This window comes from Marasmius oreades, chromosome 2 (assembly GCF_018924745.1).
Source record: "Marasmius oreades isolate 03SP1 chromosome 2, whole genome shotgun sequence".
NCBI lineage: Eukaryota > Fungi > Basidiomycota > Agaricomycetes > Agaricales > Marasmiaceae > Marasmius > Marasmius oreades.
Window position 1 is genome coordinate 4,723,285 of NC_057324.1, and position 20,789 is coordinate 4,744,073.

Sequence of the window (20,789 nt, forward strand, 5' to 3'; positions counted from 1 at the left end):
CACGTCAGCACGTCTCGTCATCCAAAGTCGGCAGAATTATCCACCGCGGCACTATTAAACTCGTTCATTTCGAATACTTAATCGCAGTTCAACATACGATTCGGGCTCGAGTCTCGACCCATATTACCAATATGAATAGTCTTTTGACGTGACAAACCCCTCACGACGATACCTCTCGTTCTGGCCTCACGAGTCATCACGTAGACCACCGACGCGTCCTTGAAGTACTTTGGGATGGATCCAGAACAGTTCTGGCCCATATTCCAAGCACCTCGAACGCAACGCCATTACTCGCGGAAACCTCGAGAAGACGGCGGAAGTATCAAGGAGAAGGGAATCATACCTGTTTTCCGTGCGTCAACATTCTGAATTAAACATTTCTTCATACTTATATCACTGATTCAATATTCCGCAGGTGCTGGAGCATGCATTGGACGACAATTTTGTAGCAAACTGAAGCTGCGTGCTTCCTGTTTATGTTTCTGAGGGATTAGATGGCCGAACGGGCATGTGAAACCGTGAAAGAAATTGGACAAGCGATGATATCGATGGTTAACGATGTGCGTGAAGTTGATTAGGAGAGCGTGTGCGGCTTAAGGACCTGGGGCCCACTTGTATTGTGCAGTCCCACTATCTGAAATATAAATGTAAAATAGTTGCCACAATGATATTTAGGGTTGGTTATAACCCGATCTGTTGCATCGCTCCGATTACATCAATGCCGCCGAAATATTCGAGTCTTCATCGGCGGCGTAAGTGAGGGGAGCTGTGATTGCTGACCAAATTGAACCAATCATGGCTGCCAGAAGAGCAATCAGAAAGGATGACCTTGAGAAGGATGGCAAACTCACATTGACCTTGATCATTCTTGCATGGACTCTCCGCAAAAGTTGATCCTTCGGAGGGGCCTAACAAACAGACAGAGCATGAATGGCCAGACCGTGACAACAAGAAAATGAAAACTCAAGTACTCACCTGCGGCACACAGTTCTTCAAACCGGCTTGATTCTGATGGCATGACTTCCCATGTGGCAGGCCCATATCCGAGGTAATGCGCGAAGTCAGTGGTGGTTGGATCAAAACCTCTTGCAGTCTGCCATTTGTGGATGGTTTTGTACGTCTCGCTAGGCCAGGAAAATATCTTGCTCTTGACGCCATGTCTTTCAAGCTTGGTGGGTAGACCAAGGTCTTTACAATGATGGCGCGGGATGGGTGTTCGTCCGTTTTCGTCGAAAGACCAGGTGTGGGTGTCGAGTTCAAGTTCGAATGGCAGACAAATAGGGACGAACAAGTATATGGTTGGGCGTTGTTCTGAATTGTATCTAACTGATCCGCACAAAGGCTCCGATGGCAGGATTAGCTCTAAAAATATTAGCTTGGTTAGAGATCCTTCAAGTACGACTCACCGTAAGACGACAAATCGTCATCCAACGGGATTCCGAGTCTGTTAAAGACACTCGAAGCGTGCGAGTGCCACGCAACCCGAGAATGCCACTCGTAGGCGGATAAAGAAAAGGTCCCTATGCCAATTTGGGCTGGAAGAGTGAATCTGTACGTTGGTCAGCCACTGACATTCAACATGTTCCTCAACACACCTTGTTCTTCCATCTGGCATCAATACTCGGTCGCGAAGGCCGAGTGGCCCGCGTGCCAACCAGACTGCACTTCCGACTGCGATTATGGAATTCGTCTTAGTGGAAAGGATGTAGGGTCGATTGATAATTGGAGATACAGTTGGCACGAACTCCTGATTAAGGCGGCCCCATGACAACCGGTCAATGACCTCTCTGTCGAACTTCTTGACCAATGACAACCGTGACATGTAGCGAAAGCAAACGTCTTCGTCGAGAAACTCCGAGGCGCTCGATGGCAGCGTCCCAACAGTTTTGAACTTGAAATAATATAGATGGCGCGCGTGCCCCTCCACTCCACGAATCAAAGTTCCTTGCGCGAGATCTATCCACGCCTCAGACTCACAGCAAACGTTTGACTGTGTAAGCCGTGGGTTCTAATTGAAGACACAAAAACCATACTGGATGCTTACAGCCAATGTGTGGGCATAACCTTGCCCAAGCACTCCAAGCCCGCCCAAGAAATGGTAGAGAGGCACAAGTTCTGAGCTAATCTATTAACGAGAACGCGAACAGCAACAAGAATCTGACCTCCATGAAATACCAGCAAAGGCACACTCGACCTGTTAATTCCGAACAGTTGCATCTTTGTTGTATTCCTGGTATCCGCTCAGTCAATGCCCCTCCAGACAGCGCAACAGACATACGTAGCTTCAGAAAACTCTCGAAATTCCTTTTTCCATGCCTGAAGTCCCGTTGGTACAAGATGCAATTGAAATGTAGTTACGACTCGCCTTTTGCGCATCCTGCCCTTTATACGACACCACTGTAAAACTTGAGCTTGAGCTGTCACCATGGATTTTGGCGGTGCTGATGGTTCTTTCGACTCTGAACTCTTCATATTTTTGTAACCTGGAATTAAAAAAACCGTAGGATTCTTTGTGATCAAGGTCCTTGATTCGGCGGACACGTCCCCGTTGGATGTTAGGGAACTGCGAGTTTGTTAGGACTATGCCTCTAGGTCACTTTGTCTACACACCTCATCATATTTCCCTCGTTTCTTCTTCTGCCGTTCGATAATATAGTGATTGTAGGTGTTATTTGCCTGGTTTCCCGTTATCGCGCTAAATTGGCCCTGTCCAATCGAGACTTGATAGGCTTCTTGGAAGAAACTCATTGCAAGGAGATGGAAGTGAAGAGAAATTGGGGACAGAAAGAAAGCTGTGTAAACCGCATGTCAAATATACATATTTATATATCCATTGACCACTGGACAAGAACCAATCAAGACAGGATTGATGAACATACCTCGTGTTCGCAATGCGGTCAAACAGTTCTTGATGCGGTGTTCTGTTTGTCTGTCACATAATCAGGAGTCAAATTCTCAACATCTCATCCTCTGTGCGTCGGAAACGATTCATGTACGCTGTATTTGTATTTCCACGTTTGCAGCATCCGTACTGTAGGTATGACTGATCATCGGCTTAACGAAAGCCTAATAAATATATAGATGGCTGTTTTCATTAATCGCTGACCATGTCCGAATATCAGACTAGGATATACGTGCCTCACACCCTCATCCATCCAAAAGCCAGCCAGATTGAATACCCTGCACGAAACGTCATGATATTCGAAAGACCGACAATAGCTGAGGGAGGCTGTATCCATCCGTAACGTGAACAGCACGCCTGCTAGTCTCCCTAGCCTCTCGCGCGCTGATAGCTGTACAAATAGATTGGCAAAGGGATGTAACAGGATGAATGAATATATCACCTTCCAGAAGTAACAAAAAGGTAAGGCGGAGATTACAGGCGTTGGATGTACATCGAGTTCGAGTCAATTCGGAGCTTTGAAGGCAATGTTGAAGGAGTTGGAGGAAAGCCCGAACCGTGGGAACACGCTAGAGAGGCATCGACACAAGTCCTCACTTTTACACATTAAAGATACGTCTATAATTTTCCTATGAAAGTTGCTACTACATGTACTATGATGGATTCAACACAAATTACAGAGTCCCGATGCAAGGAAAGAAAAAAAGAAATCCGTAGGAATGTTCGCTTCAAATCACCACCAACGTCATCGCATAAAATTCCTCAAGAGTCTTGAGCCTCCTAGCCTCCTCATCGACCCACGCAACCTCAACTTCCTGCTTAACCCTATGCCTAATCTCCTGTTTCACATTCTTAACCGTCACCCTGAACGCAGCACTGATAGGCCTATGGTCCGACACATCCACCTCCCACCTCTTATAATGCAGTTGTTCAACCCTTCCCTTCCCCGCTCTCCATAGAACACGGTCACACCAAGCAGGAGCCCTCCTTTTCTCAGACGTATCATACTCGTTGGAGCGTCTGTCATATTTGTACGTCGGTGCGAAAGTCAGAGGGCCTTCAAAGAAAGTCCGGAATCGACAACCACGGTTGTACTTGATCTCTTTGAGGAGCTGGTCATGAACAAGCATGTTTTCGTGCTCTCCGGCTTTGACAGCTGAGACAATGACGTCGCGGCGTTGGTCGATTCGGTAGTTCATGTCTCCATTGACCTGTCAATAACAGTTAACATATGGTAACGGTAAGACGTAGGCTTGGCGAACGTACAAAGACAGTTTCATGATCCAAAACCATGGATCCATCACCCCCTCCAACGAACGCTTGCGGTTCCAAGGTCATGGGGAAAAGCATCTTCTCCTCAAGCATTCCTGCAACATCCGCATTCCTACTTCGAAGAGCATGTTGACCGGCTGCTAGATGACAATTGACAAAGCACAAAGAAGAATCTTCGATAACAAATCGTGAAATAATTCCTCCCTAGAACAAATCATTGCATGAAATCAGTATAACGATATTCAGCACAACCAGGTGGAAGAAACATACCTTATTGCCATACCTCCCTCCCATCCCTCTTTTCACAGTCGTAATTGCCAGATCCTTCAATGCATTTCGCTCCGAGTGCTTCACGAAGATGCACGAAAACAACCCCACCAAACTCTCCGTATGTACAACAGAATACGGGCAATCGGGTGGCATAGCCAACCTAACAGCCAACACCAGTGCATCGTACCACCTCTTATAGGCGCCGGTAACCTTGTCTGAGAGTCCCAGAAGAACCGTCTCATCCACGCCCGCAGCTGAAGAGGACGATACAACGCCAACCGTCAAACCCTTGCTCTTCTTCATCCCGTGTCCTCCTCCCAAAATGACGTTCTTGGCAGCCATCTTCCTACTCTCCAAATCAATAACTTCCTGAAGCCCAAACGCAATGATATCTGGTCCACCCTCGTCATTTAGCGACGTCAACACATCGTGCAAAAAGTTGACATTATCCCTGGTACCCGTCAACGCGTCTGGTTTCGCCGAATCACAGTTCCACGAAACGATGAGCAACTTGAGCTCGCGGTAAGTCGAAAACTCCGTTTCATACTTCATCAACTCCTTCTCCATCCAATCATTCGCCAAAAGCCCATCCCACAACCCGACCCTCTCATCCCTCCCAACACTAACGACACCAAACCTCCTCTTCCCATCCAACAACCCCCAAGCGTCTACAGTTAACTTGTTGACAGGTAACCCAGGATGAGCGTTCCAACAATTCGTCAACAACCACGGTCTCGGTGCGACATCGTACGCAGAAATCATCCCGTTCCTAGAGCCCACCCATAACCTATCATTCACACCCTCCACGCTCAAGATATCGCTCGCAGAAACCTTCATCACCTCCACACATTTAGGCAACTCCCTCTCCATCCCACTTTCACCACCCAACTCCCAAATCGAGATGAAGCCTTCCTCATGTCCAACATACAGAATACCAGGATTCGCAGGAACAACGGAAGCACTCGTCACTGGCCCAACATGTTCAATCGGAAACACCGTTTTTCCATGTCCTGTCCTACTCGGCGCAGCAGAAGAAGAATAAGAGCAAGAAGATCCACTGCCCCCAGGAACAGGGAATAGATCATAGATCCGTATGATAGGTACCCGCTGAGGCGTACCAGCACAATGAACCTCAGATCGTCCAGCAGTCCAAAGGAACCCACACCCGATAATCTTCGCAAAATCAAGCTTATCCGTAATCCGCATAACCCTCGGTGTCGTCTTCAGCAGATCCGCCATAGGCTCCTCGTGAGATCCAAAAATCAAGACCTTCCCGCTATCATCAACGCTGATCATCGCACCCCCATACCGAAAGATATGCAAAACGGAATGCATATGGGCTGAAAACTTGCATCCAGTGAGTTCCCCACTGACAATATTAACCTCAATCAAATGACCCTCCTTCGTTCCAACCCAAACAACGCTCCCTGCAATACCAGTATTCGCTCGATCCCTGCCTTTCCCTTTCTCATCGGCCCCATTGACAGACGAAGATCGAACTTCAAGAGCCGTGACAGTCATCGAGACCTTGGAATCCCTCCCAAGAACCCTCAAATCCAAATCCAGGACCGGAACGTCCACACTCCACGCTATATCCCACACCCTGAAATGGTGCGTATGTCCGACAACAACACGCCCATTCGCTGTCACCAGATATCCTGTATGCGCTGGTACTTGTATCCGGTTTTCCACACCCGTCCCGTATCCGTGTATCGGGGAGTTATAAGATTTAAAGAGAAGTTGGGGAGGTCGTCGAGAACTCCTGGAAGAATCGGGTAACATGTCCACACCTGCACTCTTCACATCAGCTTCGTCTTCGGAATCCTCGTCTTCGTCTGATGAAGGCGTTTGGGGTCTACGAGCGGGTGGTAGCTTGTCACCTGGAGCGATGGTTCGAGTAGGAGGAGGTGGAAGTTTACCAAAAGTTTTACGTTCGTTGGAAACGGTAGTTGTGGGAATTACAGATATAGGCGATGCCGAGAGGGCGTTATCATTTACAGATGTGATGTTTGTGGCCGAAAGGATTCGGCTGTGATTATGAGGATGTGGTGGAGGTGGAGGTGGATGGTGCAATGAGGTTACTGAATTGGAGGCTAACGGGTGCCGTGGAGGGGGCACGTTTGCGCTGAGAGGCACCGAAAGATCTATGGTACCTCGTCTAGCGGGTAGCGGAGGTGGTGAGGGTGAAGCGCTGGTAATTATTTCGGGTAACAATTCTGTAGGTTGTCGATGTCTTGGAGGTCGTGGAGGAGGTGGGCGAAGGTGGGGAAGTAACGATGAAGTTGAGGCTGACATGCCATCGCTAACGCGGGGTTTTCTAGCTGGCAGTGCTGGTGGCAGGGTCGTGGTTGAGGCAGACGATAGATCGGCCTCATCGACGGTGATATCAGTTTCATCCGAAGATGAATCATCTAAGAGATTGATAGAACCTGAAGAGGAAGAGTTGGAATGTGATGAAGGCGATTTGGAATGGTACAGAGGGTTGAAAACATTCTCTGGCTCGAGAAGATTCTCTTCTGGACTAATGTTCACCGGAGCGACGGGTTCCGAGCTCGACTTCCTGGGGGGAATGGCGGGTTTTGTGTGGTGGTCACCGTTCGCGTGGACACCGTTTAGCTTTGGTGGTGATTTTGCATGCCTGTTAATAAGAGCCATTGGAGTCACTGATCGAACCTATTATTGTAAAGACTTACATGAACTTGCTGCGTAAGGTTGAAACGCCATTGGGTATAGGAAGTCCTTCAATGTTGTTGACAGACTCTTCCGTACAACCAGAAGCTGAGCTCGCTCCAAAGGACCCAACCCGGCTTGAAATGGCGGGAGGTGGTACTGTGCGAGTAAGGGGGGACGTGGAAGAAGCCGGGGGCGAAGGTGGCGAAGAACTCAAGCTCGAGTTTGACCGTGATGGTGAAGGTGTACGTGAAGGTGAGCGATGAGACTGGGGTGGAGGTGGGGGAGGTCTTTTCGTCCCCTTCAAATCTGAAGTAGAAGACGCGTTTCTCAATGATTGCTGAGGAGAATTGGAGGTGGTAACTGTCTGATTTCCGCCAGACTGCCTTCTGGGTCTGTGCGATGGTGGTTCAAGTAAATTGTTCTGCTTGGGCGGGTCCACGGCGAGTTGCTCGAATTTCGAGCGTAAGCTCTTCACCGCCAACAAAGACTCTGATTCAATATTGGACATCGTCTGGAACTAATGGAAAATAAGCTCTGAGATATATTCATCAAAGATCAACTGTAGATGTAACCCACCTGTCAACCAAATCTTCCTATTGATCTATACGGGCAGCCCACTGCAGGACCTTGTCATTAAACCTCCTACCACGCCTAAGGAAGCCAGTAGAACTCGGCGAGAGGATTGAAATGGGGGTCGATGAGGGGCTCGAATTCCTACGTCAACGTCAGACGTTGGGCCAACGTTGGCGAGCTAGTCGAACTTGGAGTATCCAAACGTGAAGAGTTGCAGTAGGTAAAAAGTTAGGGCAGAATTACTCTGAACGTCGTAAGCGTGTTGTAAAGCGAAGTGTCGTCGTCGTCGGTGTATATGGAAGGACCGAGAAATGTCATTTATGGTCTGACCAAATCCCGGCATTTGGGCACGGACCACCTCGTGACAAGCTGTCCTCCTTTGATCCTTTTCCCCTGCCAGCAACTTTCTTCAGCTGGTTATTTATCATCTCCTTTTCTAACTCAAACAGTACCCACGGATTTCTTGAAGCTGGTAGTAGCCCTTTACGCATGGCTCTGAGTCCGATTGTCTAAAGATGCTGGTAGAGTTTAAGTCAGGGGAGGGAAGAAATGGTACCGTATTTTCTTTTTAGCCAGTTGAAGTGGAAATCAGTCTGATTCTTCAGAATAGGGTGCCGTCGAAACCCTCGTATTTATCTACTTACGTTACTATGCCATAGGCCACGTTCCGAGCGGCGAGTCATATATCGTATCCCGCCAAGCATCGCCTGTACAAACCTCGGCGGAATGAAAATTCCGTACGCGTACTTCTCTTTATCTCGTCACCCACAACGTTACAACCGAGCTAGGCTCTCCATCAAACGCCCAGGACGGGAACAGGGCACGAGAACCGTCAGACATCAGGACATTCACGACATCTATCGTTTGGGTCCCTCTGCGAAGCGTCGATAAGCTTGGCGTCGGAGGGCGATGAATGAAGTTCACGGACGAACTTTTGGGCTTGCATCTCCTGTAAGTACTGTTGAAAGTCACCTACGAGTATTTTCGCTCGCACCAAATACGGCCCGCTTTCTATCTAGGTCACCTCTACCTATGGACGTTCAGTATTGAACAACAGAGAGGTATCAACCTCAGAAGCGATGAACAAACCTTGCAGAAGTCCGGCAAGGGATCCTCGTCGACGACATACCTTCTTCATCTGGAACGAAAAGACCGCTTACCGGGAGACCTCATTTCATCGCTACATCGCTATTCACTGAATATGGGATGGAGGGACAGGTCTACCGCCCTAATCACTACTCTTGTTCTAGCCAGTTAACTTCTTGCTACGAAAATGGAGTAGACCAGCGGTCAGCCGTAACTCTTCCTGGAGGCGATTACCATCAAAGCGCATCGTCTTGACCAAAACAACCCATGATCTTAGACTTATCTTCGCGATCCACCTCCCATTCCCGGCGACCCATCCAAATCACTCTTTATCCTCGAGTAAGGTGTCTTACTACGCGACCCTTTTTTTAACACCACGATAATGGCGGGAGAGCTCAGTTGGAATAGCAGTCCATGCGAGGGCCAACTTGGCAAGAGTTCTGCTCTCGCGGCCATTCATTGGGGGGAAAAATACAAGTACAATCTCGAAAGTACGACATCTCAACAAACCCTTTCAAAAACCAAGCAACTTCCACTGACTCCTAGTGAACGGATATCGTGTCGTGAATAGTTTTACCCTCCTTTTCGCTGCATCCACAAAGGACGCCGGTAACCAAACCTCGTCGTTCTTCAATTTGACATCGAGATATTTCGTTACAGCTACATTCAAGAGCTCCGTGATATCTGCGACATCCGTGGGTTGTTTCGCGCGCATCCATTGTTTGGATGATTCTCCATGGTCCTGCCATGCTTGTAATTTAAGAAGCAGGAGGGGAAGGAATGGCATTAACGGCTTCGAACTACGATTGTCCTTGTAGTAGATGCGCGACCTTGGGACCGGAGGGATATTCATGATACCTGGAAACAGAAGATCGACTTTACAGTTTTTGCCGTAGCGACGGTTGCTAGATGAGGTGTATAAAAGTCTGGAATAGCCCGAGGATGATGTGGTGGACCCGCTGGTATAGGAAGATGGGAATCGGTAATAAAGAACCCGATAAGTCGCGCGGAAATCTTTCGAGGCTACCGTGTAGAAGTTGGAATCAGTTGCTACAACTTGTCGCTTCAGCTCTTCCTGCGTCCAGACACATCCCAGTACGACCATGTCAATATCCTGTCAAGTAATGGCACAAAGCGGCGAATATCAGTTCAGTCACAAGCAGGAGCGCGGCGGTCCTCACATTTGGAGTTCGGCTCGTACCATACTCAAAGCATGCGACGCTTCCGACAAGACAACAATAAAGTTCGAGCTTTTTCAACGCGCTGATGGTGGCCTTGGTCACCGTTCTGATATCTTCGGATGTCAGAGTAGAGTACATGGCAAGGTGATAGTAGGGAAATTGAGGGGTAAGAATGAACCTCGCAGCCTTCTTTATGCATGACAGAACCTTCTTTTGACTGGTCACACACGAGGTAGATTGAGATTGGAGGATAACATTAAACTTTTTCCACGGGTGATGGTCTTTGAGTGTTTCAACATGGTCGCTGCGGTACAGATAAGAGCAGTGAAATTTAAATGACTAGCCACCACCATGATGTCCGAATCTAATGCAACCAACCATCTGTGACCCCGGCCTTTTCAACATTTTTTGGTCAAAGGCTTCGCTGAATTTAAGGCAAATTTAAGGTCTGGTCAAGAAAAGGTTACTAGATGTTGCGAGTAACCATCGAAGATTCACATCGGTTCAAGAAGTTTGAAACACGAGGCGCTTTGAGAAGCACCAACTGCCAGCTGAGCCGGCCCGCGTCAAGCTTAAGGCTAATAACGATAACCGGCCATCGCGGTCGAAGCAGGGGGTCTTTCTTGTACCAGCTCACGCGAGGAAGAAGTTGGGATGGGCGGGATGTTACTAACAAATCTACTAACTTCTAATAAATCTTTTACAGTTCGACAAAGTTCCCAGAATTTTACTGTAAGGATTAGATGACGGAGACTACGCTGATGAAAAAGACCGCGGGCGTTCTTGGGGGCGCCCGATCGACAGATGAATAGATGTGAAAACACCGGGAGTTTGGTATAGATACAGGTGAAGCACCCCTTATTGTCATCGATTCTTTCTTCCTAACCCCCGGCCCACATTCCCCCATCATGGAAACACCAACTTCACCACCCCAGCCAACGCCAACTCCAACTAGTACGACCAGGACTGACGACAACGCAGTCTCCTGGATCAAGCGACTTCTCTGTATACCTGCTCTTGGTCTCTTGCTTTGGGTTAGCTACTCAATCTACACACCTGACACTGCGGCGACCAGCTTTCGAATTTTATTCTCCATCATCTATCTCCTCGCAGTACTTGCACCGCTGTTCACAAAAAACGATCCTCCAAGCGAGTTTCTTGCAACGTGTTGTCACTGGCTCGGAACCTACGATCTAATTTGTAAGTACCTATTTTCCATCAGTTTTTTTTACTTGTTCTGATCCCTCTCTGGGTTTTCCAGCATTACTATACACAACCGTAACACCCAACGGCGTTCTCAAGCTCCTATTACTCCCCTCATACATAATCATTGCTTTTCTCCTCACGGCACCAATCATGACATCCCTCCTGATTCTTGTTGAGGGCAAGTTCGACTCCGAACGGTTGGGTACCTTTGGGGACCTTGTGCTATGGATAAAGGCCCAGCTACTCTTCGTTTACCACAAGGTTGTAAGTGCTTTTATTTTATCATTGCATGTGGGTTTATTTTCTATTGTGCTCTATCACGATTTGAAAACTAACATACACTTTTAGAAGAACAGATATGAACGTGGTTTTGGTTTTTTTCATCGTGTCAGACACAACCCACCGACAGACACAGAGAAGTGTCCGAATCAAATGTGAGCCTCATACTCGTCAGAATATTTTCATTGAACTGACCACCATATTCTTTCAGCAAACAGACTCGGCGGGAAGAGAAGGACAAGACTGAATTGGAAACTCAGAATTGAAGAACCCTGTCATAGAGCTATTATTAGTTAATTAATTATACAAATGTTTCTTTCGAAGTTGTAATTTGGATGAATGTAATATGGACGCAATAGATTCATACACCGCAACTAGTACGAGTGAGGGGGAAAACAGTGGAAGAACAAGGATGCAGATTGTAAACGTTGAGTAATCATACTGTTAGCCTTGAGTAACATTAACATTTTAAAAAAACGACGCTCAGTACTTGTGTAAATCGGACCGTTCCGCTCCCTACACACACGAAACGGATAGAAAGACCTGTGATACGGATACTCGAAGGAAAAAAAGTCGAATGTGCCAAAACATCGACTCGCGAATAAACAAAAAAAACACATCTATGGTAGAAATGGGAAAGATGTCGGTGCTTGTGATCTCTCCTTTTGCTTTCTTCCCAAATCCGAAAATTCCAAGTATTGGAGATGATGATATACTCAGCCCCCGAGTGGTGTGCTCGAAATTAGTTGCTTGCTACTACCGCTCGTAGTGCTCCCTAAAATGTTTGGACTCGCAAATGCGTGTAATCCAGGTGACGCGTCGGGAAAGTCGGAGGTTATTATTCTAGCTGCTGTGGTGGAGGGTCTCCTTGGATGTGTATTGTCGTTGAGAAGGGGACCTTGCAGCAGCTACATCGGAGGTGGACGAACCCTCTGCCGGTAAGTATACCGGGAGCGGTTGAGGTGCGAGGATGGTTAATGGATGTTAAGACATGTCCTTTTGTGATGAGGGTAAAGCAGTGGGCAGTAACTGCAATGAGCGGGATATTAGTACAGAAAGACTTTATGGGGGCGGGAAGATCCGAGCATCCGGTATGGAAGTGAGGTTAAGCCGAGCAAGCCGAACTAGATTTAGGGTGGGTCAGTTCAGCCCATGACGCGTTACGACCACCCATCTCCCTCTCCCTTCACTTGTCATTGCTAAATCGTTATTGACTGGGTTGCAAATAGAAAGGGGAACCTATAAAGTACGTGGCATGTTTACAATCCGTTAATTGCACATTGCTGATATGTACTACTTCGTATTTGGATCATCTCCTGGGGCAACGCTCAGTCTCAGTCTGTTCTACGGAGACCTCCTGGGCTGTTTCGTTGACTAGGTGACTCCAAATACATAGATGTCATGAAAGGAGCGAACATGAGAAAATACGAAGCCTTGTCATAGATCTGATTTGCGAGCATTACTGCATCTTATATTCAGAACCACTTCGTCATTCCAGAACGAGACGAGGAAAATAACGCTGTTCAGCCTCCAAAAATTATCACGGAGGCATTGCTTCAACGTCGCCCTGTCTTGGCCCTGACACCGCTGCACCCTTGTTCCGTTGTTGCGGCTCCGTGACGCGGTGGGGCAACCAACTGTTGATGCAAGATGCCTTTGATTGAACCTTATAACCGATGTGTATTTAACTGAGATACGTCTTTGACGTGGTCAGTGATGAGCTTGAGCTCCTTCCTATACTCCCTGGTTCAGCGTCTTAACGCTAATTTCCATTCAGTCATTCGCCTTTCTCCTCTCTTCCCCCCCTACCCCGCCGGCCGGGATTGAAAAAATCTTGAAGAATGTCCAATTTGAACGATGGAGATGTATCGAACTTACTATCCGCTGCTCTTGCTGGAATTGCCGGTAGTATTTCATACGAGAATTATGAACGAGTGGGCGTGATTGTATGAGATTCAACGCTTCTTTATATTCCCCATTTCTGCTGCTAACACCTGCTTTTCTTGGCTTATCCAGCTTCTTTCTACCGCTGCACTCTTGTCCATTACGGCTATCATTTTCATGACCATTGTACGTTTTTTTCCCATCTCAAATGTCACAAGAATGGAACATGGGTCCTCATCATCCTCTTCCGTAGGCTGGCCCGGTGTCTACCCGTATGAGCTATAAAACACACATATTCGAATACGTTGCATGTCTTTTGGTTGCCAATTTGATCCAATCCGTTGGTACTGCTATGAACTTGAGATGGGTGGTGAACAACGGGGTGTCAAACGGGTCTTTCTGTACCGCACAAGGTGTGTCATGCTTCGCATCCAACCTCATACTTCAAACTTCAACAATTCTCCCCTTACAGGTGCAATCAAACAAGGAGGAAACTTAGCCACGGCTACATGGTCCTTCCTAGTCTCGGTTCATCTCTTCAACATCTTGTTCTTGCGCACTGCAGTTACCAAGGTCGGGCTCTGGTGTACCATCATTGGAGGATGGCTTCTCGTAACTGTTGTGGTGTTGATCGGACCTGTAGCGATTCAGAAACGCGAAAAAGGTCCTTATTTTGGAATTTCGGGAACCTGGTACGCCGTTTATGTTCGATGCCTGTAAACTCTCCTCATATCTCTCTCCCTGATTAGGTGTTGGATCACGAGCGGGTATCCCTCCGAGCGAGTATTCCTCGAGTACTTCCTGGTACGTATTCTACTTCAAATCCGATCTCGTGTTGAATTCTTTCATCAAGGAATTCTTCTCAGCTTGTCTTTCATTCATCCTTTACTGCATCATCCTCCTCAGGGTTCGCGGAAACCTCGTACACAACATGGGCGAATGGCGCCTAAAGTTCATCTCTAAAGACGCCAGTTGGAGACTTGGTTTCGCACGAGACTTGATCGATTCGTCAATGTTGAAGTGTGCGCAGAGAATAGTCTGGTTGCCGGTAAGCCAAAGAAAGTCGCTTGCGTTCTTTACCATCTAACTCGAAAATCCCAAAAAGGTTGCCTATACCTTTTGCCTTCTACCAATCACTATTACTCGCCTTACCGAGTTCTCCGGACACCAAGTCCCGTTCGGTGCTACCGTATTCGCGGATATGGTATTTAGCCTCACAGGTACGAAAACGTTCCCCCTCCCTTCTCGACGGGACTATTGCTCACTAGCACTTCTTCTACTCGGCCACAGGATTTGTTAACGTCATGCTCATCATCATCACAAAACGAGTTTTCCCTGACCTCGAGACGCTCCCCGAATTCAGTACACCACGGAACAAGCTACTCGACGTCGTGTTCGGTAAATCGGGCGTTACTCCGTTCACTCTTGAACGAAGCGACACGGCAGATACCTTTCGTCGGCAGCGCGAGGAAAGGTTGAATGCTGTGAGGGCTGCCAGTCCTCAACAATTGCCTTCTTTACAGAGATCAAACAGTTCAGATAGTGCGATGACACAGGCATCAACGGCTAATTTGATCATCAAGTAACGGGAACAACAGTTAGTTACATGTGTTCAGTATGGGCCGTTTAGGTTTTTTGTAGCAACGTGGTCTTGGTGGAATGAACTTAATAAACATAATATTTCCCCCCGAGTCCATTCATCACCAGGGCCCCTGAAGAGTGACCCAATCCTTTAATACCACCGCAACTTCCGTTCCAATTTCCTTCATAATCTCGACCTGCCTCGTAATGGGCAACCCTTCGAAATGACATAACAAGTTGCCATCAAGTATGCCTTTCGACAGCGGTCTCGAAACATAATCGTTCTTCACGATGCTAAACGATAAACGGATCAGAAAATGACAGCTCATAACAACAACACCTTGATGAAATCACTCACCGAAGTGTCCTCGGGTTCAACCCAGCAATATGTTGCATGTTCCTACTGAGCTGTCCTTGTAGGAGTTGCAACCGTTTCGAAGCGCCTTCATCAACAGGCGTGAGGCATATTAGTGATCCATTGGTACCACCTAAAACACTGGTTTTAGAACAATTTCCTCGTAAACATCAGAATCAACATACCACATATCAATCTCGATTCTGGAATGACAGCTTCTGGTGACGGCCTACGCGCCACGAGCGTCGTTGATTTGAATTCCGCTTGTGCATTGAACTCCGTGCGTAACAGTAGATGTCGGCCATCTCGAGAGCTGGGATCTGCAAATAGTAGGCAACGTTGGTTCAACAAGCTTCATATCACCCGTCTAAAAACATACCCTGCGGATTGTAATCATACATCCTGATGATCCCATCTTCATCACTTGCAACCAACATCATCTCATTTTCGGTGAAAAAGAAGTCAACCCGATTGATACAACGATGCGGGACATCCTTCCCGAGTATAACAAGCTTATAAGGTTCTTCCTAAAAGAAAATAGAAAACAAAAAAAACGTCAGAACAACAATCTCCGTTTTAGCAAGGTAAATATACAACGCACTTGGAAAGCAACAAACGATATACTCTTCACAGCATCGCTGATAAGGAGTAGGTTCTTTAACGACCTTAGGGAGGTGACATACAACCCTACATCCAAAAAAGCGACACCGACGAGCCTCTCATCGAGATCAAATGCACGCACGAAGATCTAAAATAGTAACGATATCGTCAATAAAGTACTCCGCACCATTATCCAACAAACCGACCTTCTGTCCCATCGAAGAAACAAGATATCCATTTAGACCACACAGAGCCGTAACGGGTCCTTTCGCATCATCACGACACCTTAAACGCAATTTGTACCAACGCTTGGGCGCCAAGGATGGATCCGGAACGACCTCAACGATTTCAAAGATGTAGGTCTAAGAAAACGGGGATCAACCACATAGCTCAAAAGTAATCGATATCCACCTACAGCGCCTTTCACAGCCAAATCTTCCCCCCTATCAATAGTCGTTCCGACGGCGATGAACTCTTTACTTCCCGATTCGGTACTAGACGTCTCAAGCGTGACGCAAGCAAGCGCATTGATAACCTCATTATTGGCAAATTCATATCTACCCGCAGGGAAGAAGGTCATCAGCACAAACAGCAGAGGCATAACATATAATTAAGGGACCACTTTACCCATCCATTGTTATCCATAGGTCAGGCGAAATGAGCTCAAGTGTTGAACATTCAACGGTAGGATCGGAGATGTTGACAGCTATCGGCGGAGTCATTAATGAAAGAAAAAAAAAAACGCCTGCAAGCATCAACGAGGCCGCACCATCTGGTTCCCATATTCTATTCCCGTCCTCATCGTATGAAGTGAACCGGGCCTCTAACGTCCCCGATGCAACAATCAAGGAAGTCGATGGGTCAAAGACGACACTCGAGTACGCTCGTCCTCGAGGTACCGATTTGGATGGTAAAGGTCCATCGAACTGGAAATCGGGGACCCATTCGAGAAGGCTAGGACCCTGTAATTGATAACCGCGCAGTTAATCAATCGATTAGAGGAAGAGAAGAAGGGGAAGGGAAGGGGAAAAGAAGAGAAACGGACCTCATCAGAATAGACCATAAAATCCCCTCTCGATTCCCACATCGAGCACAACGTAAACGCATGTACTACGGCATGGCCCGACGGAAATAAACGTATGCCACCCTTGTCCGTACTCAAAATCCAACTAGGATTTTCTCCAGTCAAGAACACTCCCGAGAACTTTGAGGTACCATGAGCAGGCTTGGTAACGAACGGTACGAATTGTCTGATGATCCTCTTCTGCTCTGCGATTATTCCCTGAGCACCCTCCTCCGGTCTTGAGATCTCAAACTTCTTGGCCAGGATTTTGACGAACTTGATATTAACATAGAATGCCCGAGGAGTAATAGAGGGGTCCAAGAAGGGCTCGGCCGGCAAGAGCTGATAGACTGCTGAATGGCCGGAACGCAGTAAAACCTGTTGCGGATGGATTACATGAGCAATGCCTTGATCGAGCCGAGGTGGAAAGCGTGGAACGTACGAATAAGTGCGGCTTGGGTCTGGATTCTCCAAGAGAAGCAAGAAGGATATGTTCAATATCCAGTTCTTGAGGTTTACGCGGAGCGTCTTGAGGAGGAGAAAGCGCAGGAGGCTCATGCGAATCCGTCAGTCCGGGTTGTAGAGTAGAGAGTAGAGGCGTGGAGAAGGCCAAGGTCAGTTTTGGGAGTGTCCATATCTATGGAGGAGGAGAATAAGTCAACAACGGCAGTAATCGGAAGGAAAATCTAGAAAACTAGCGCACCTCCATCACACCCTGCGGGCGTACCAGGATCAGCCATTGCGTCCGGGCACTGCTAGACGTTGTGGCACCTCCGTCTTTCTCGCTCGTAGCGCTGGGTGGTACGGGTGCGGCCGCATTATGGCGATTCGACTCTAATAAACCAGTTGTATCTGCGAAAAAGCATCCCGCAAGATATCGAAAGCCCTAATATCGGAGAGTCAGAACCAAAAGGTCATGGAAAGTATCAACGACTTCACCTTCTCTCCCATTGGCGACATGTCCTTTCTTCGTATCTTGCCTCTCTCAGGTTGTCCTACGAACATCCCAATGGTATCATCCTCTCGAAAGATCAACACAAACGGATCCAAGATACTGCAGCCTCTGATTTTGGCTCGTGGGCTATGACCATCCATATCCTTAATGATCTGTCTTTCGGTGCCATCTAGAGTGTTTCGTTTGCTTAGTCGGACGAAACAGTAGCTGGGGGGGGGGGAAGACATACCAGGTTCGAGAACACGAATCGCATTAGTCATGACTTGTAATATAGCAGTATTATGGAAAAACGCTGAGACCCCGACGGTGGTCCCGGGAATACGAGTCGTGATGTTAACATCGCCTTTTGCCGTTCGTGAACCAATCTGTAGGGTAGAAAAAAAGGAAAATGAGAACGGGAAAGTGTTACAGATGCAAGGCTTACCCTAGACAACCCAGGAGAGGGGTTGACGTCCGTACTGATGATCAAGTTGTCATACCCAGGACGAGGAAAAGAGTTCTTCTTGTCCAAATCCGCCTTGTGACGTATGAATAGCGACCACATCCCTCGAACACCGCCGACTGCATGGAGTTTTCGTTTGGTACGGGTGGGCAAATCACGCTTTTTACGAGAAAAAGTAAAAGTAAAAAACGTATTCAACCAAATAAAACGAACCGTCGTACCTGAAACAAGGTGAAACCCCCTAAGACGCCTACGCCCGTAGCCGTAACGAGCTCGGGTACAAGTCGATCCTGGGGTAGTAATGAATGTGGGTCAATAGAATCTGCGCAGCAGTAAGGAAGGAACGTACCCCATTTTTAGCCACTGACATTGTAATATCGGCAATTGGGCCATGGGCAGGGAGTGCGTCAGACAGTGATAATTGAATGACAGATCGAGTCCTTTTAGATGCGCCATTTGCAACATTCCTTGTCGGCTCCGTGGGTCCTGAAGGGCCATAGATGTCTAGCGAGAGGTGGAAGTAAGCGAAAGGAGCGATCAACACAAAAATGAACGAAATACATACCATCCTCATCATCATCCATGACCACATCCTGAACTGCGTTCGCCTTGAACTCTCCTTCTTCAACTTCTTCTTCAACTCGTGTAGTTTTCAGGAGTACCGAGGGGCCAGCTGTACTTCCCAAAAACAATGTTCCTTCTGATATCATTCGTGCCAATGAGGGAATAGTGCTCTGCGCTAAAGCAGATCCCATCGTCAACCTCGTTACTAATTTACCATCGACAACGATTTCAACAGGATAAACAGTACCATCCTTGAGAACGACGAGAATGGTTTTGTCGTCGACGAAGGCCGCCCGACTGCCTTCGAAAAGTACATTCCTTTCTTGGTCCTCTGGTGAATTACTGGGAGGTAGGGAGAGATCGGTTATCCGAGAGGCCCAGCCGTTAACGGGAAGGACAACTCGTCTTGAAGCCTGATCGACGTAGATAAGAGAATTCGGGGTAATAATAACGGCGCCACCGATTGCTGTTGAGCAAGGAAGCAGCGCAAAACTATCATGAGGCAAGCCTTCTACCGCGGTAATGATAGGGAACTTTTGAACTTGGATCTCGAGGGCAAAAATAACCAGCCGAACAGTATCTTTGAATTCTTTTAGTCGTCTACAGACATTTCAAATCAACCATTTTGATCGCGGTGAGTCAGAGAGAAAACGACATACCCCGTGCACGTAGGCTGCGGCTGGAAGAGTACCGCCAGGGTGGGACTGTTGAACCCGGGTAGAAATACGAAATCGATGATATGGTGCATATTCTTGTCGACGGATATTGGCAAGTCCAGTATGAAACTTGGCGAATATGGGATATCGCGAGTTTGTTCTTGATCCTGGTCGATGGCGTCTAGTTCTGCCAGAGACTGATAAAAGGGTAAAATGGCGAAGGAGTCTTTTGGAAGAGAAAGCGCTGCACATCGTGAAAGCGGGTCAACGCGAAGTTCGGGGCGATGTAGCGACGAGTCCAAGGCCACCTGCACTATCTTCAGTGACTAGCGGCCGGATATTAGAAAAAACTGATCACGTACGAGTTGAGGTGCCCGCTCATAAGTATGAATCGAAACAGTAATAAGGTCATTAACCGCCTCCGACCATTCTAATAGGGCAATCTGGAAACCCTTCAGGACTCGCAATTGCGTTGAGAAACGTGTCTGCTAACCTTGGCATCCTTGAATGAAACTAGTAAACGATCAAGCTTGTCTTCAATCGAGGCAACAGTCTTGACGCCCTCCATCCCGGTAACAATTCCGTGAAGGCGATGTTCGCGAACATGATAAAACTTGGTGATAGTTGCAGGCTAAAGCGCGGAAGGTTCACGACAAAGCAACCAAGTACATTATTCGTACGAACATTACCTTGTCTATAATGCCATTATTTTCCGCTTCATTACCCATCTCAACATCTCCGTTTGTCTGCGGTTTCCCCACCGTCTCCTGCTTTTCTACCGGCTCTTCTCTCACTTCGAAAATGCGCAGAAGGTTAGAGCGCGCGACTACCACGTTGCAGACGACCCTGGCAGCAATTTCATGGCGTGCTGAAGTGTTAGGTGGCAGTTCGAAACCACCTGGTATCAGCTTGAGGCTGGTTGCGAATTCCACCCCACTCGGTGGTATGACTTCCTGATGGAGGGCATGCATAATTAAAGGGAATTAAAATTGTATTCCTTAGCGTCGAGATGACCGAGAAGAGTTGGCAGCTCGAGCGGAAACCCACGTCGAGAAACGTGGTGAGGGCTGGAGGTGGTACGTGACTAACTTGTTCGTGACTGTTCGTGACTAAATCTGTGACTGACTGTCAGAGTCCGATTTGGCCGCTATTTTCCCAGGATCCGCAGGTCGAACGGCCAGTATCCTCGGTCCTCGGTGAATATTCTTGTCTTCGTTACCCCGGCCTCCCGAACGGAAAACGGCTTG

The 20,789-nt window shown here is 47.6% G+C and overlaps 6 protein-coding genes across 6 annotated transcripts; 2 read left to right on the forward strand and 4 right to left on the reverse strand.

Moving 5' to 3' along the window:
- Window positions 1-710: 710 nt before the first annotated feature.
- E1B28_005243 (uncharacterized protein) lies at window positions 711-2,748 on the reverse strand (the record flags this gene model as incomplete). Its single annotated transcript, XM_043149794.1, has 10 exons — window positions 711-799; window positions 852-908; window positions 976-1,362; window positions 1,407-1,549; window positions 1,596-1,990; window positions 2,045-2,115; window positions 2,163-2,230; window positions 2,279-2,316; window positions 2,366-2,563; window positions 2,611-2,748. 10 exons carry the CDS (start codon window positions 2,746-2,748, stop codon window positions 711-713), a joined length of 1,584 nt encoding a protein of 527 aa, XP_043014402.1.
- Window positions 2,749-3,630: 882 nt separating this feature from the next.
- Window positions 3,631-7,625, reverse strand: E1B28_005244 (uncharacterized protein; the record flags this gene model as incomplete). The annotated part of the gene is made up of 4 exons (XM_043149795.1): window positions 3,631-4,113; window positions 4,169-4,378; window positions 4,445-7,082; window positions 7,138-7,625. 4 exons carry the CDS (start codon window positions 7,623-7,625, stop codon window positions 3,631-3,633), a joined length of 3,819 nt encoding a protein of 1,272 aa, XP_043014403.1.
- Window positions 7,626-9,290: 1,665 nt separating this feature from the next.
- On the reverse strand, window positions 9,291-10,095 carry E1B28_005245 (uncharacterized protein; the record flags this gene model as incomplete). The annotated part of the gene is made up of 2 exons (XM_043149796.1): window positions 9,291-9,890; window positions 9,958-10,095. The coding sequence occupies 2 exons, from the start codon at window positions 10,093-10,095 to the stop codon at window positions 9,291-9,293; spliced, it is 738 nt and encodes a 245-aa protein (XP_043014404.1).
- Window positions 10,096-10,865: 770 nt separating this feature from the next.
- On the forward strand, window positions 10,866-11,708 carry E1B28_005246 (uncharacterized protein; the record flags this gene model as incomplete). The annotated part of the gene is made up of 4 exons (XM_043149797.1): window positions 10,866-11,157; window positions 11,219-11,454; window positions 11,512-11,597; window positions 11,654-11,708. 4 exons carry the CDS (start codon window positions 10,866-10,868, stop codon window positions 11,706-11,708), a joined length of 669 nt encoding a protein of 222 aa, XP_043014405.1.
- Window positions 11,709-12,574: 866 nt separating this feature from the next.
- On the forward strand, window positions 12,575-14,912 carry E1B28_005247 (uncharacterized protein; the record flags this gene model as incomplete). The annotated part of the gene is made up of 10 exons (XM_043149798.1): window positions 12,575-12,820; window positions 12,875-13,151; window positions 13,220-13,388; window positions 13,459-13,512; window positions 13,580-13,739; window positions 13,799-14,018; window positions 14,076-14,130; window positions 14,180-14,374; window positions 14,432-14,546; window positions 14,617-14,912. Exons 3-10 carry the CDS (start codon window positions 13,284-13,286, stop codon window positions 14,910-14,912), a joined length of 1,200 nt encoding a protein of 399 aa, XP_043014406.1. The 5' UTR covers window positions 12,575-12,820; window positions 12,875-13,151; window positions 13,220-13,283.
- E1B28_005248 (uncharacterized protein) lies at window positions 14,866-20,635 on the reverse strand. The gene is made up of 22 exons (XM_043149799.1): window positions 20,232-20,635; window positions 20,036-20,173; window positions 19,905-19,985; window positions 19,546-19,850; window positions 18,888-19,486; window positions 18,672-18,826; window positions 18,544-18,612; window positions 18,305-18,481; window positions 18,110-18,245; window positions 17,865-18,049; window positions 17,629-17,811; window positions 17,368-17,562; window positions 16,908-17,303; window positions 16,632-16,824; window positions 16,490-16,568; window positions 16,278-16,419; window positions 16,069-16,224; window positions 15,864-16,010; window positions 15,642-15,789; window positions 15,448-15,582; window positions 15,266-15,395; window positions 14,866-15,201 (listed from the first exon to the last, which is right to left on the reverse strand). Exons 1-22 carry the CDS (start codon window positions 20,511-20,513, stop codon window positions 15,027-15,029), a joined length of 4,206 nt encoding a protein of 1,401 aa, XP_043014407.1. The 5' UTR covers window positions 20,514-20,635; the 3' UTR covers window positions 14,866-15,026.
- Window positions 20,636-20,789: the final 154 nt, after the last annotated feature.

Excerpts from the sequence above, each read along its gene's own strand:
- E1B28_005248 (XM_043149799.1), bottom strand. The coding sequence starts at position 20,513 with ATGCATGCCCTCCATCAGGAAGTCATACCACCGAGTGGGGTGGAATTC. Across the intron at positions 17,563-17,628 it reads GCCCGCAGGGTGTGATGGAG|ATATGGACACTCCCAAAACT; the intron begins GTGCGCTAGTTT and ends CCTCCTCCATAG. Across the intron at positions 16,569-16,631 it reads TAGAATATGGGAACCAGATG|CTGTCAACATCTCCGATCCT; the intron begins GTGCGGCCTCGT and ends CTCCGCCGATAG.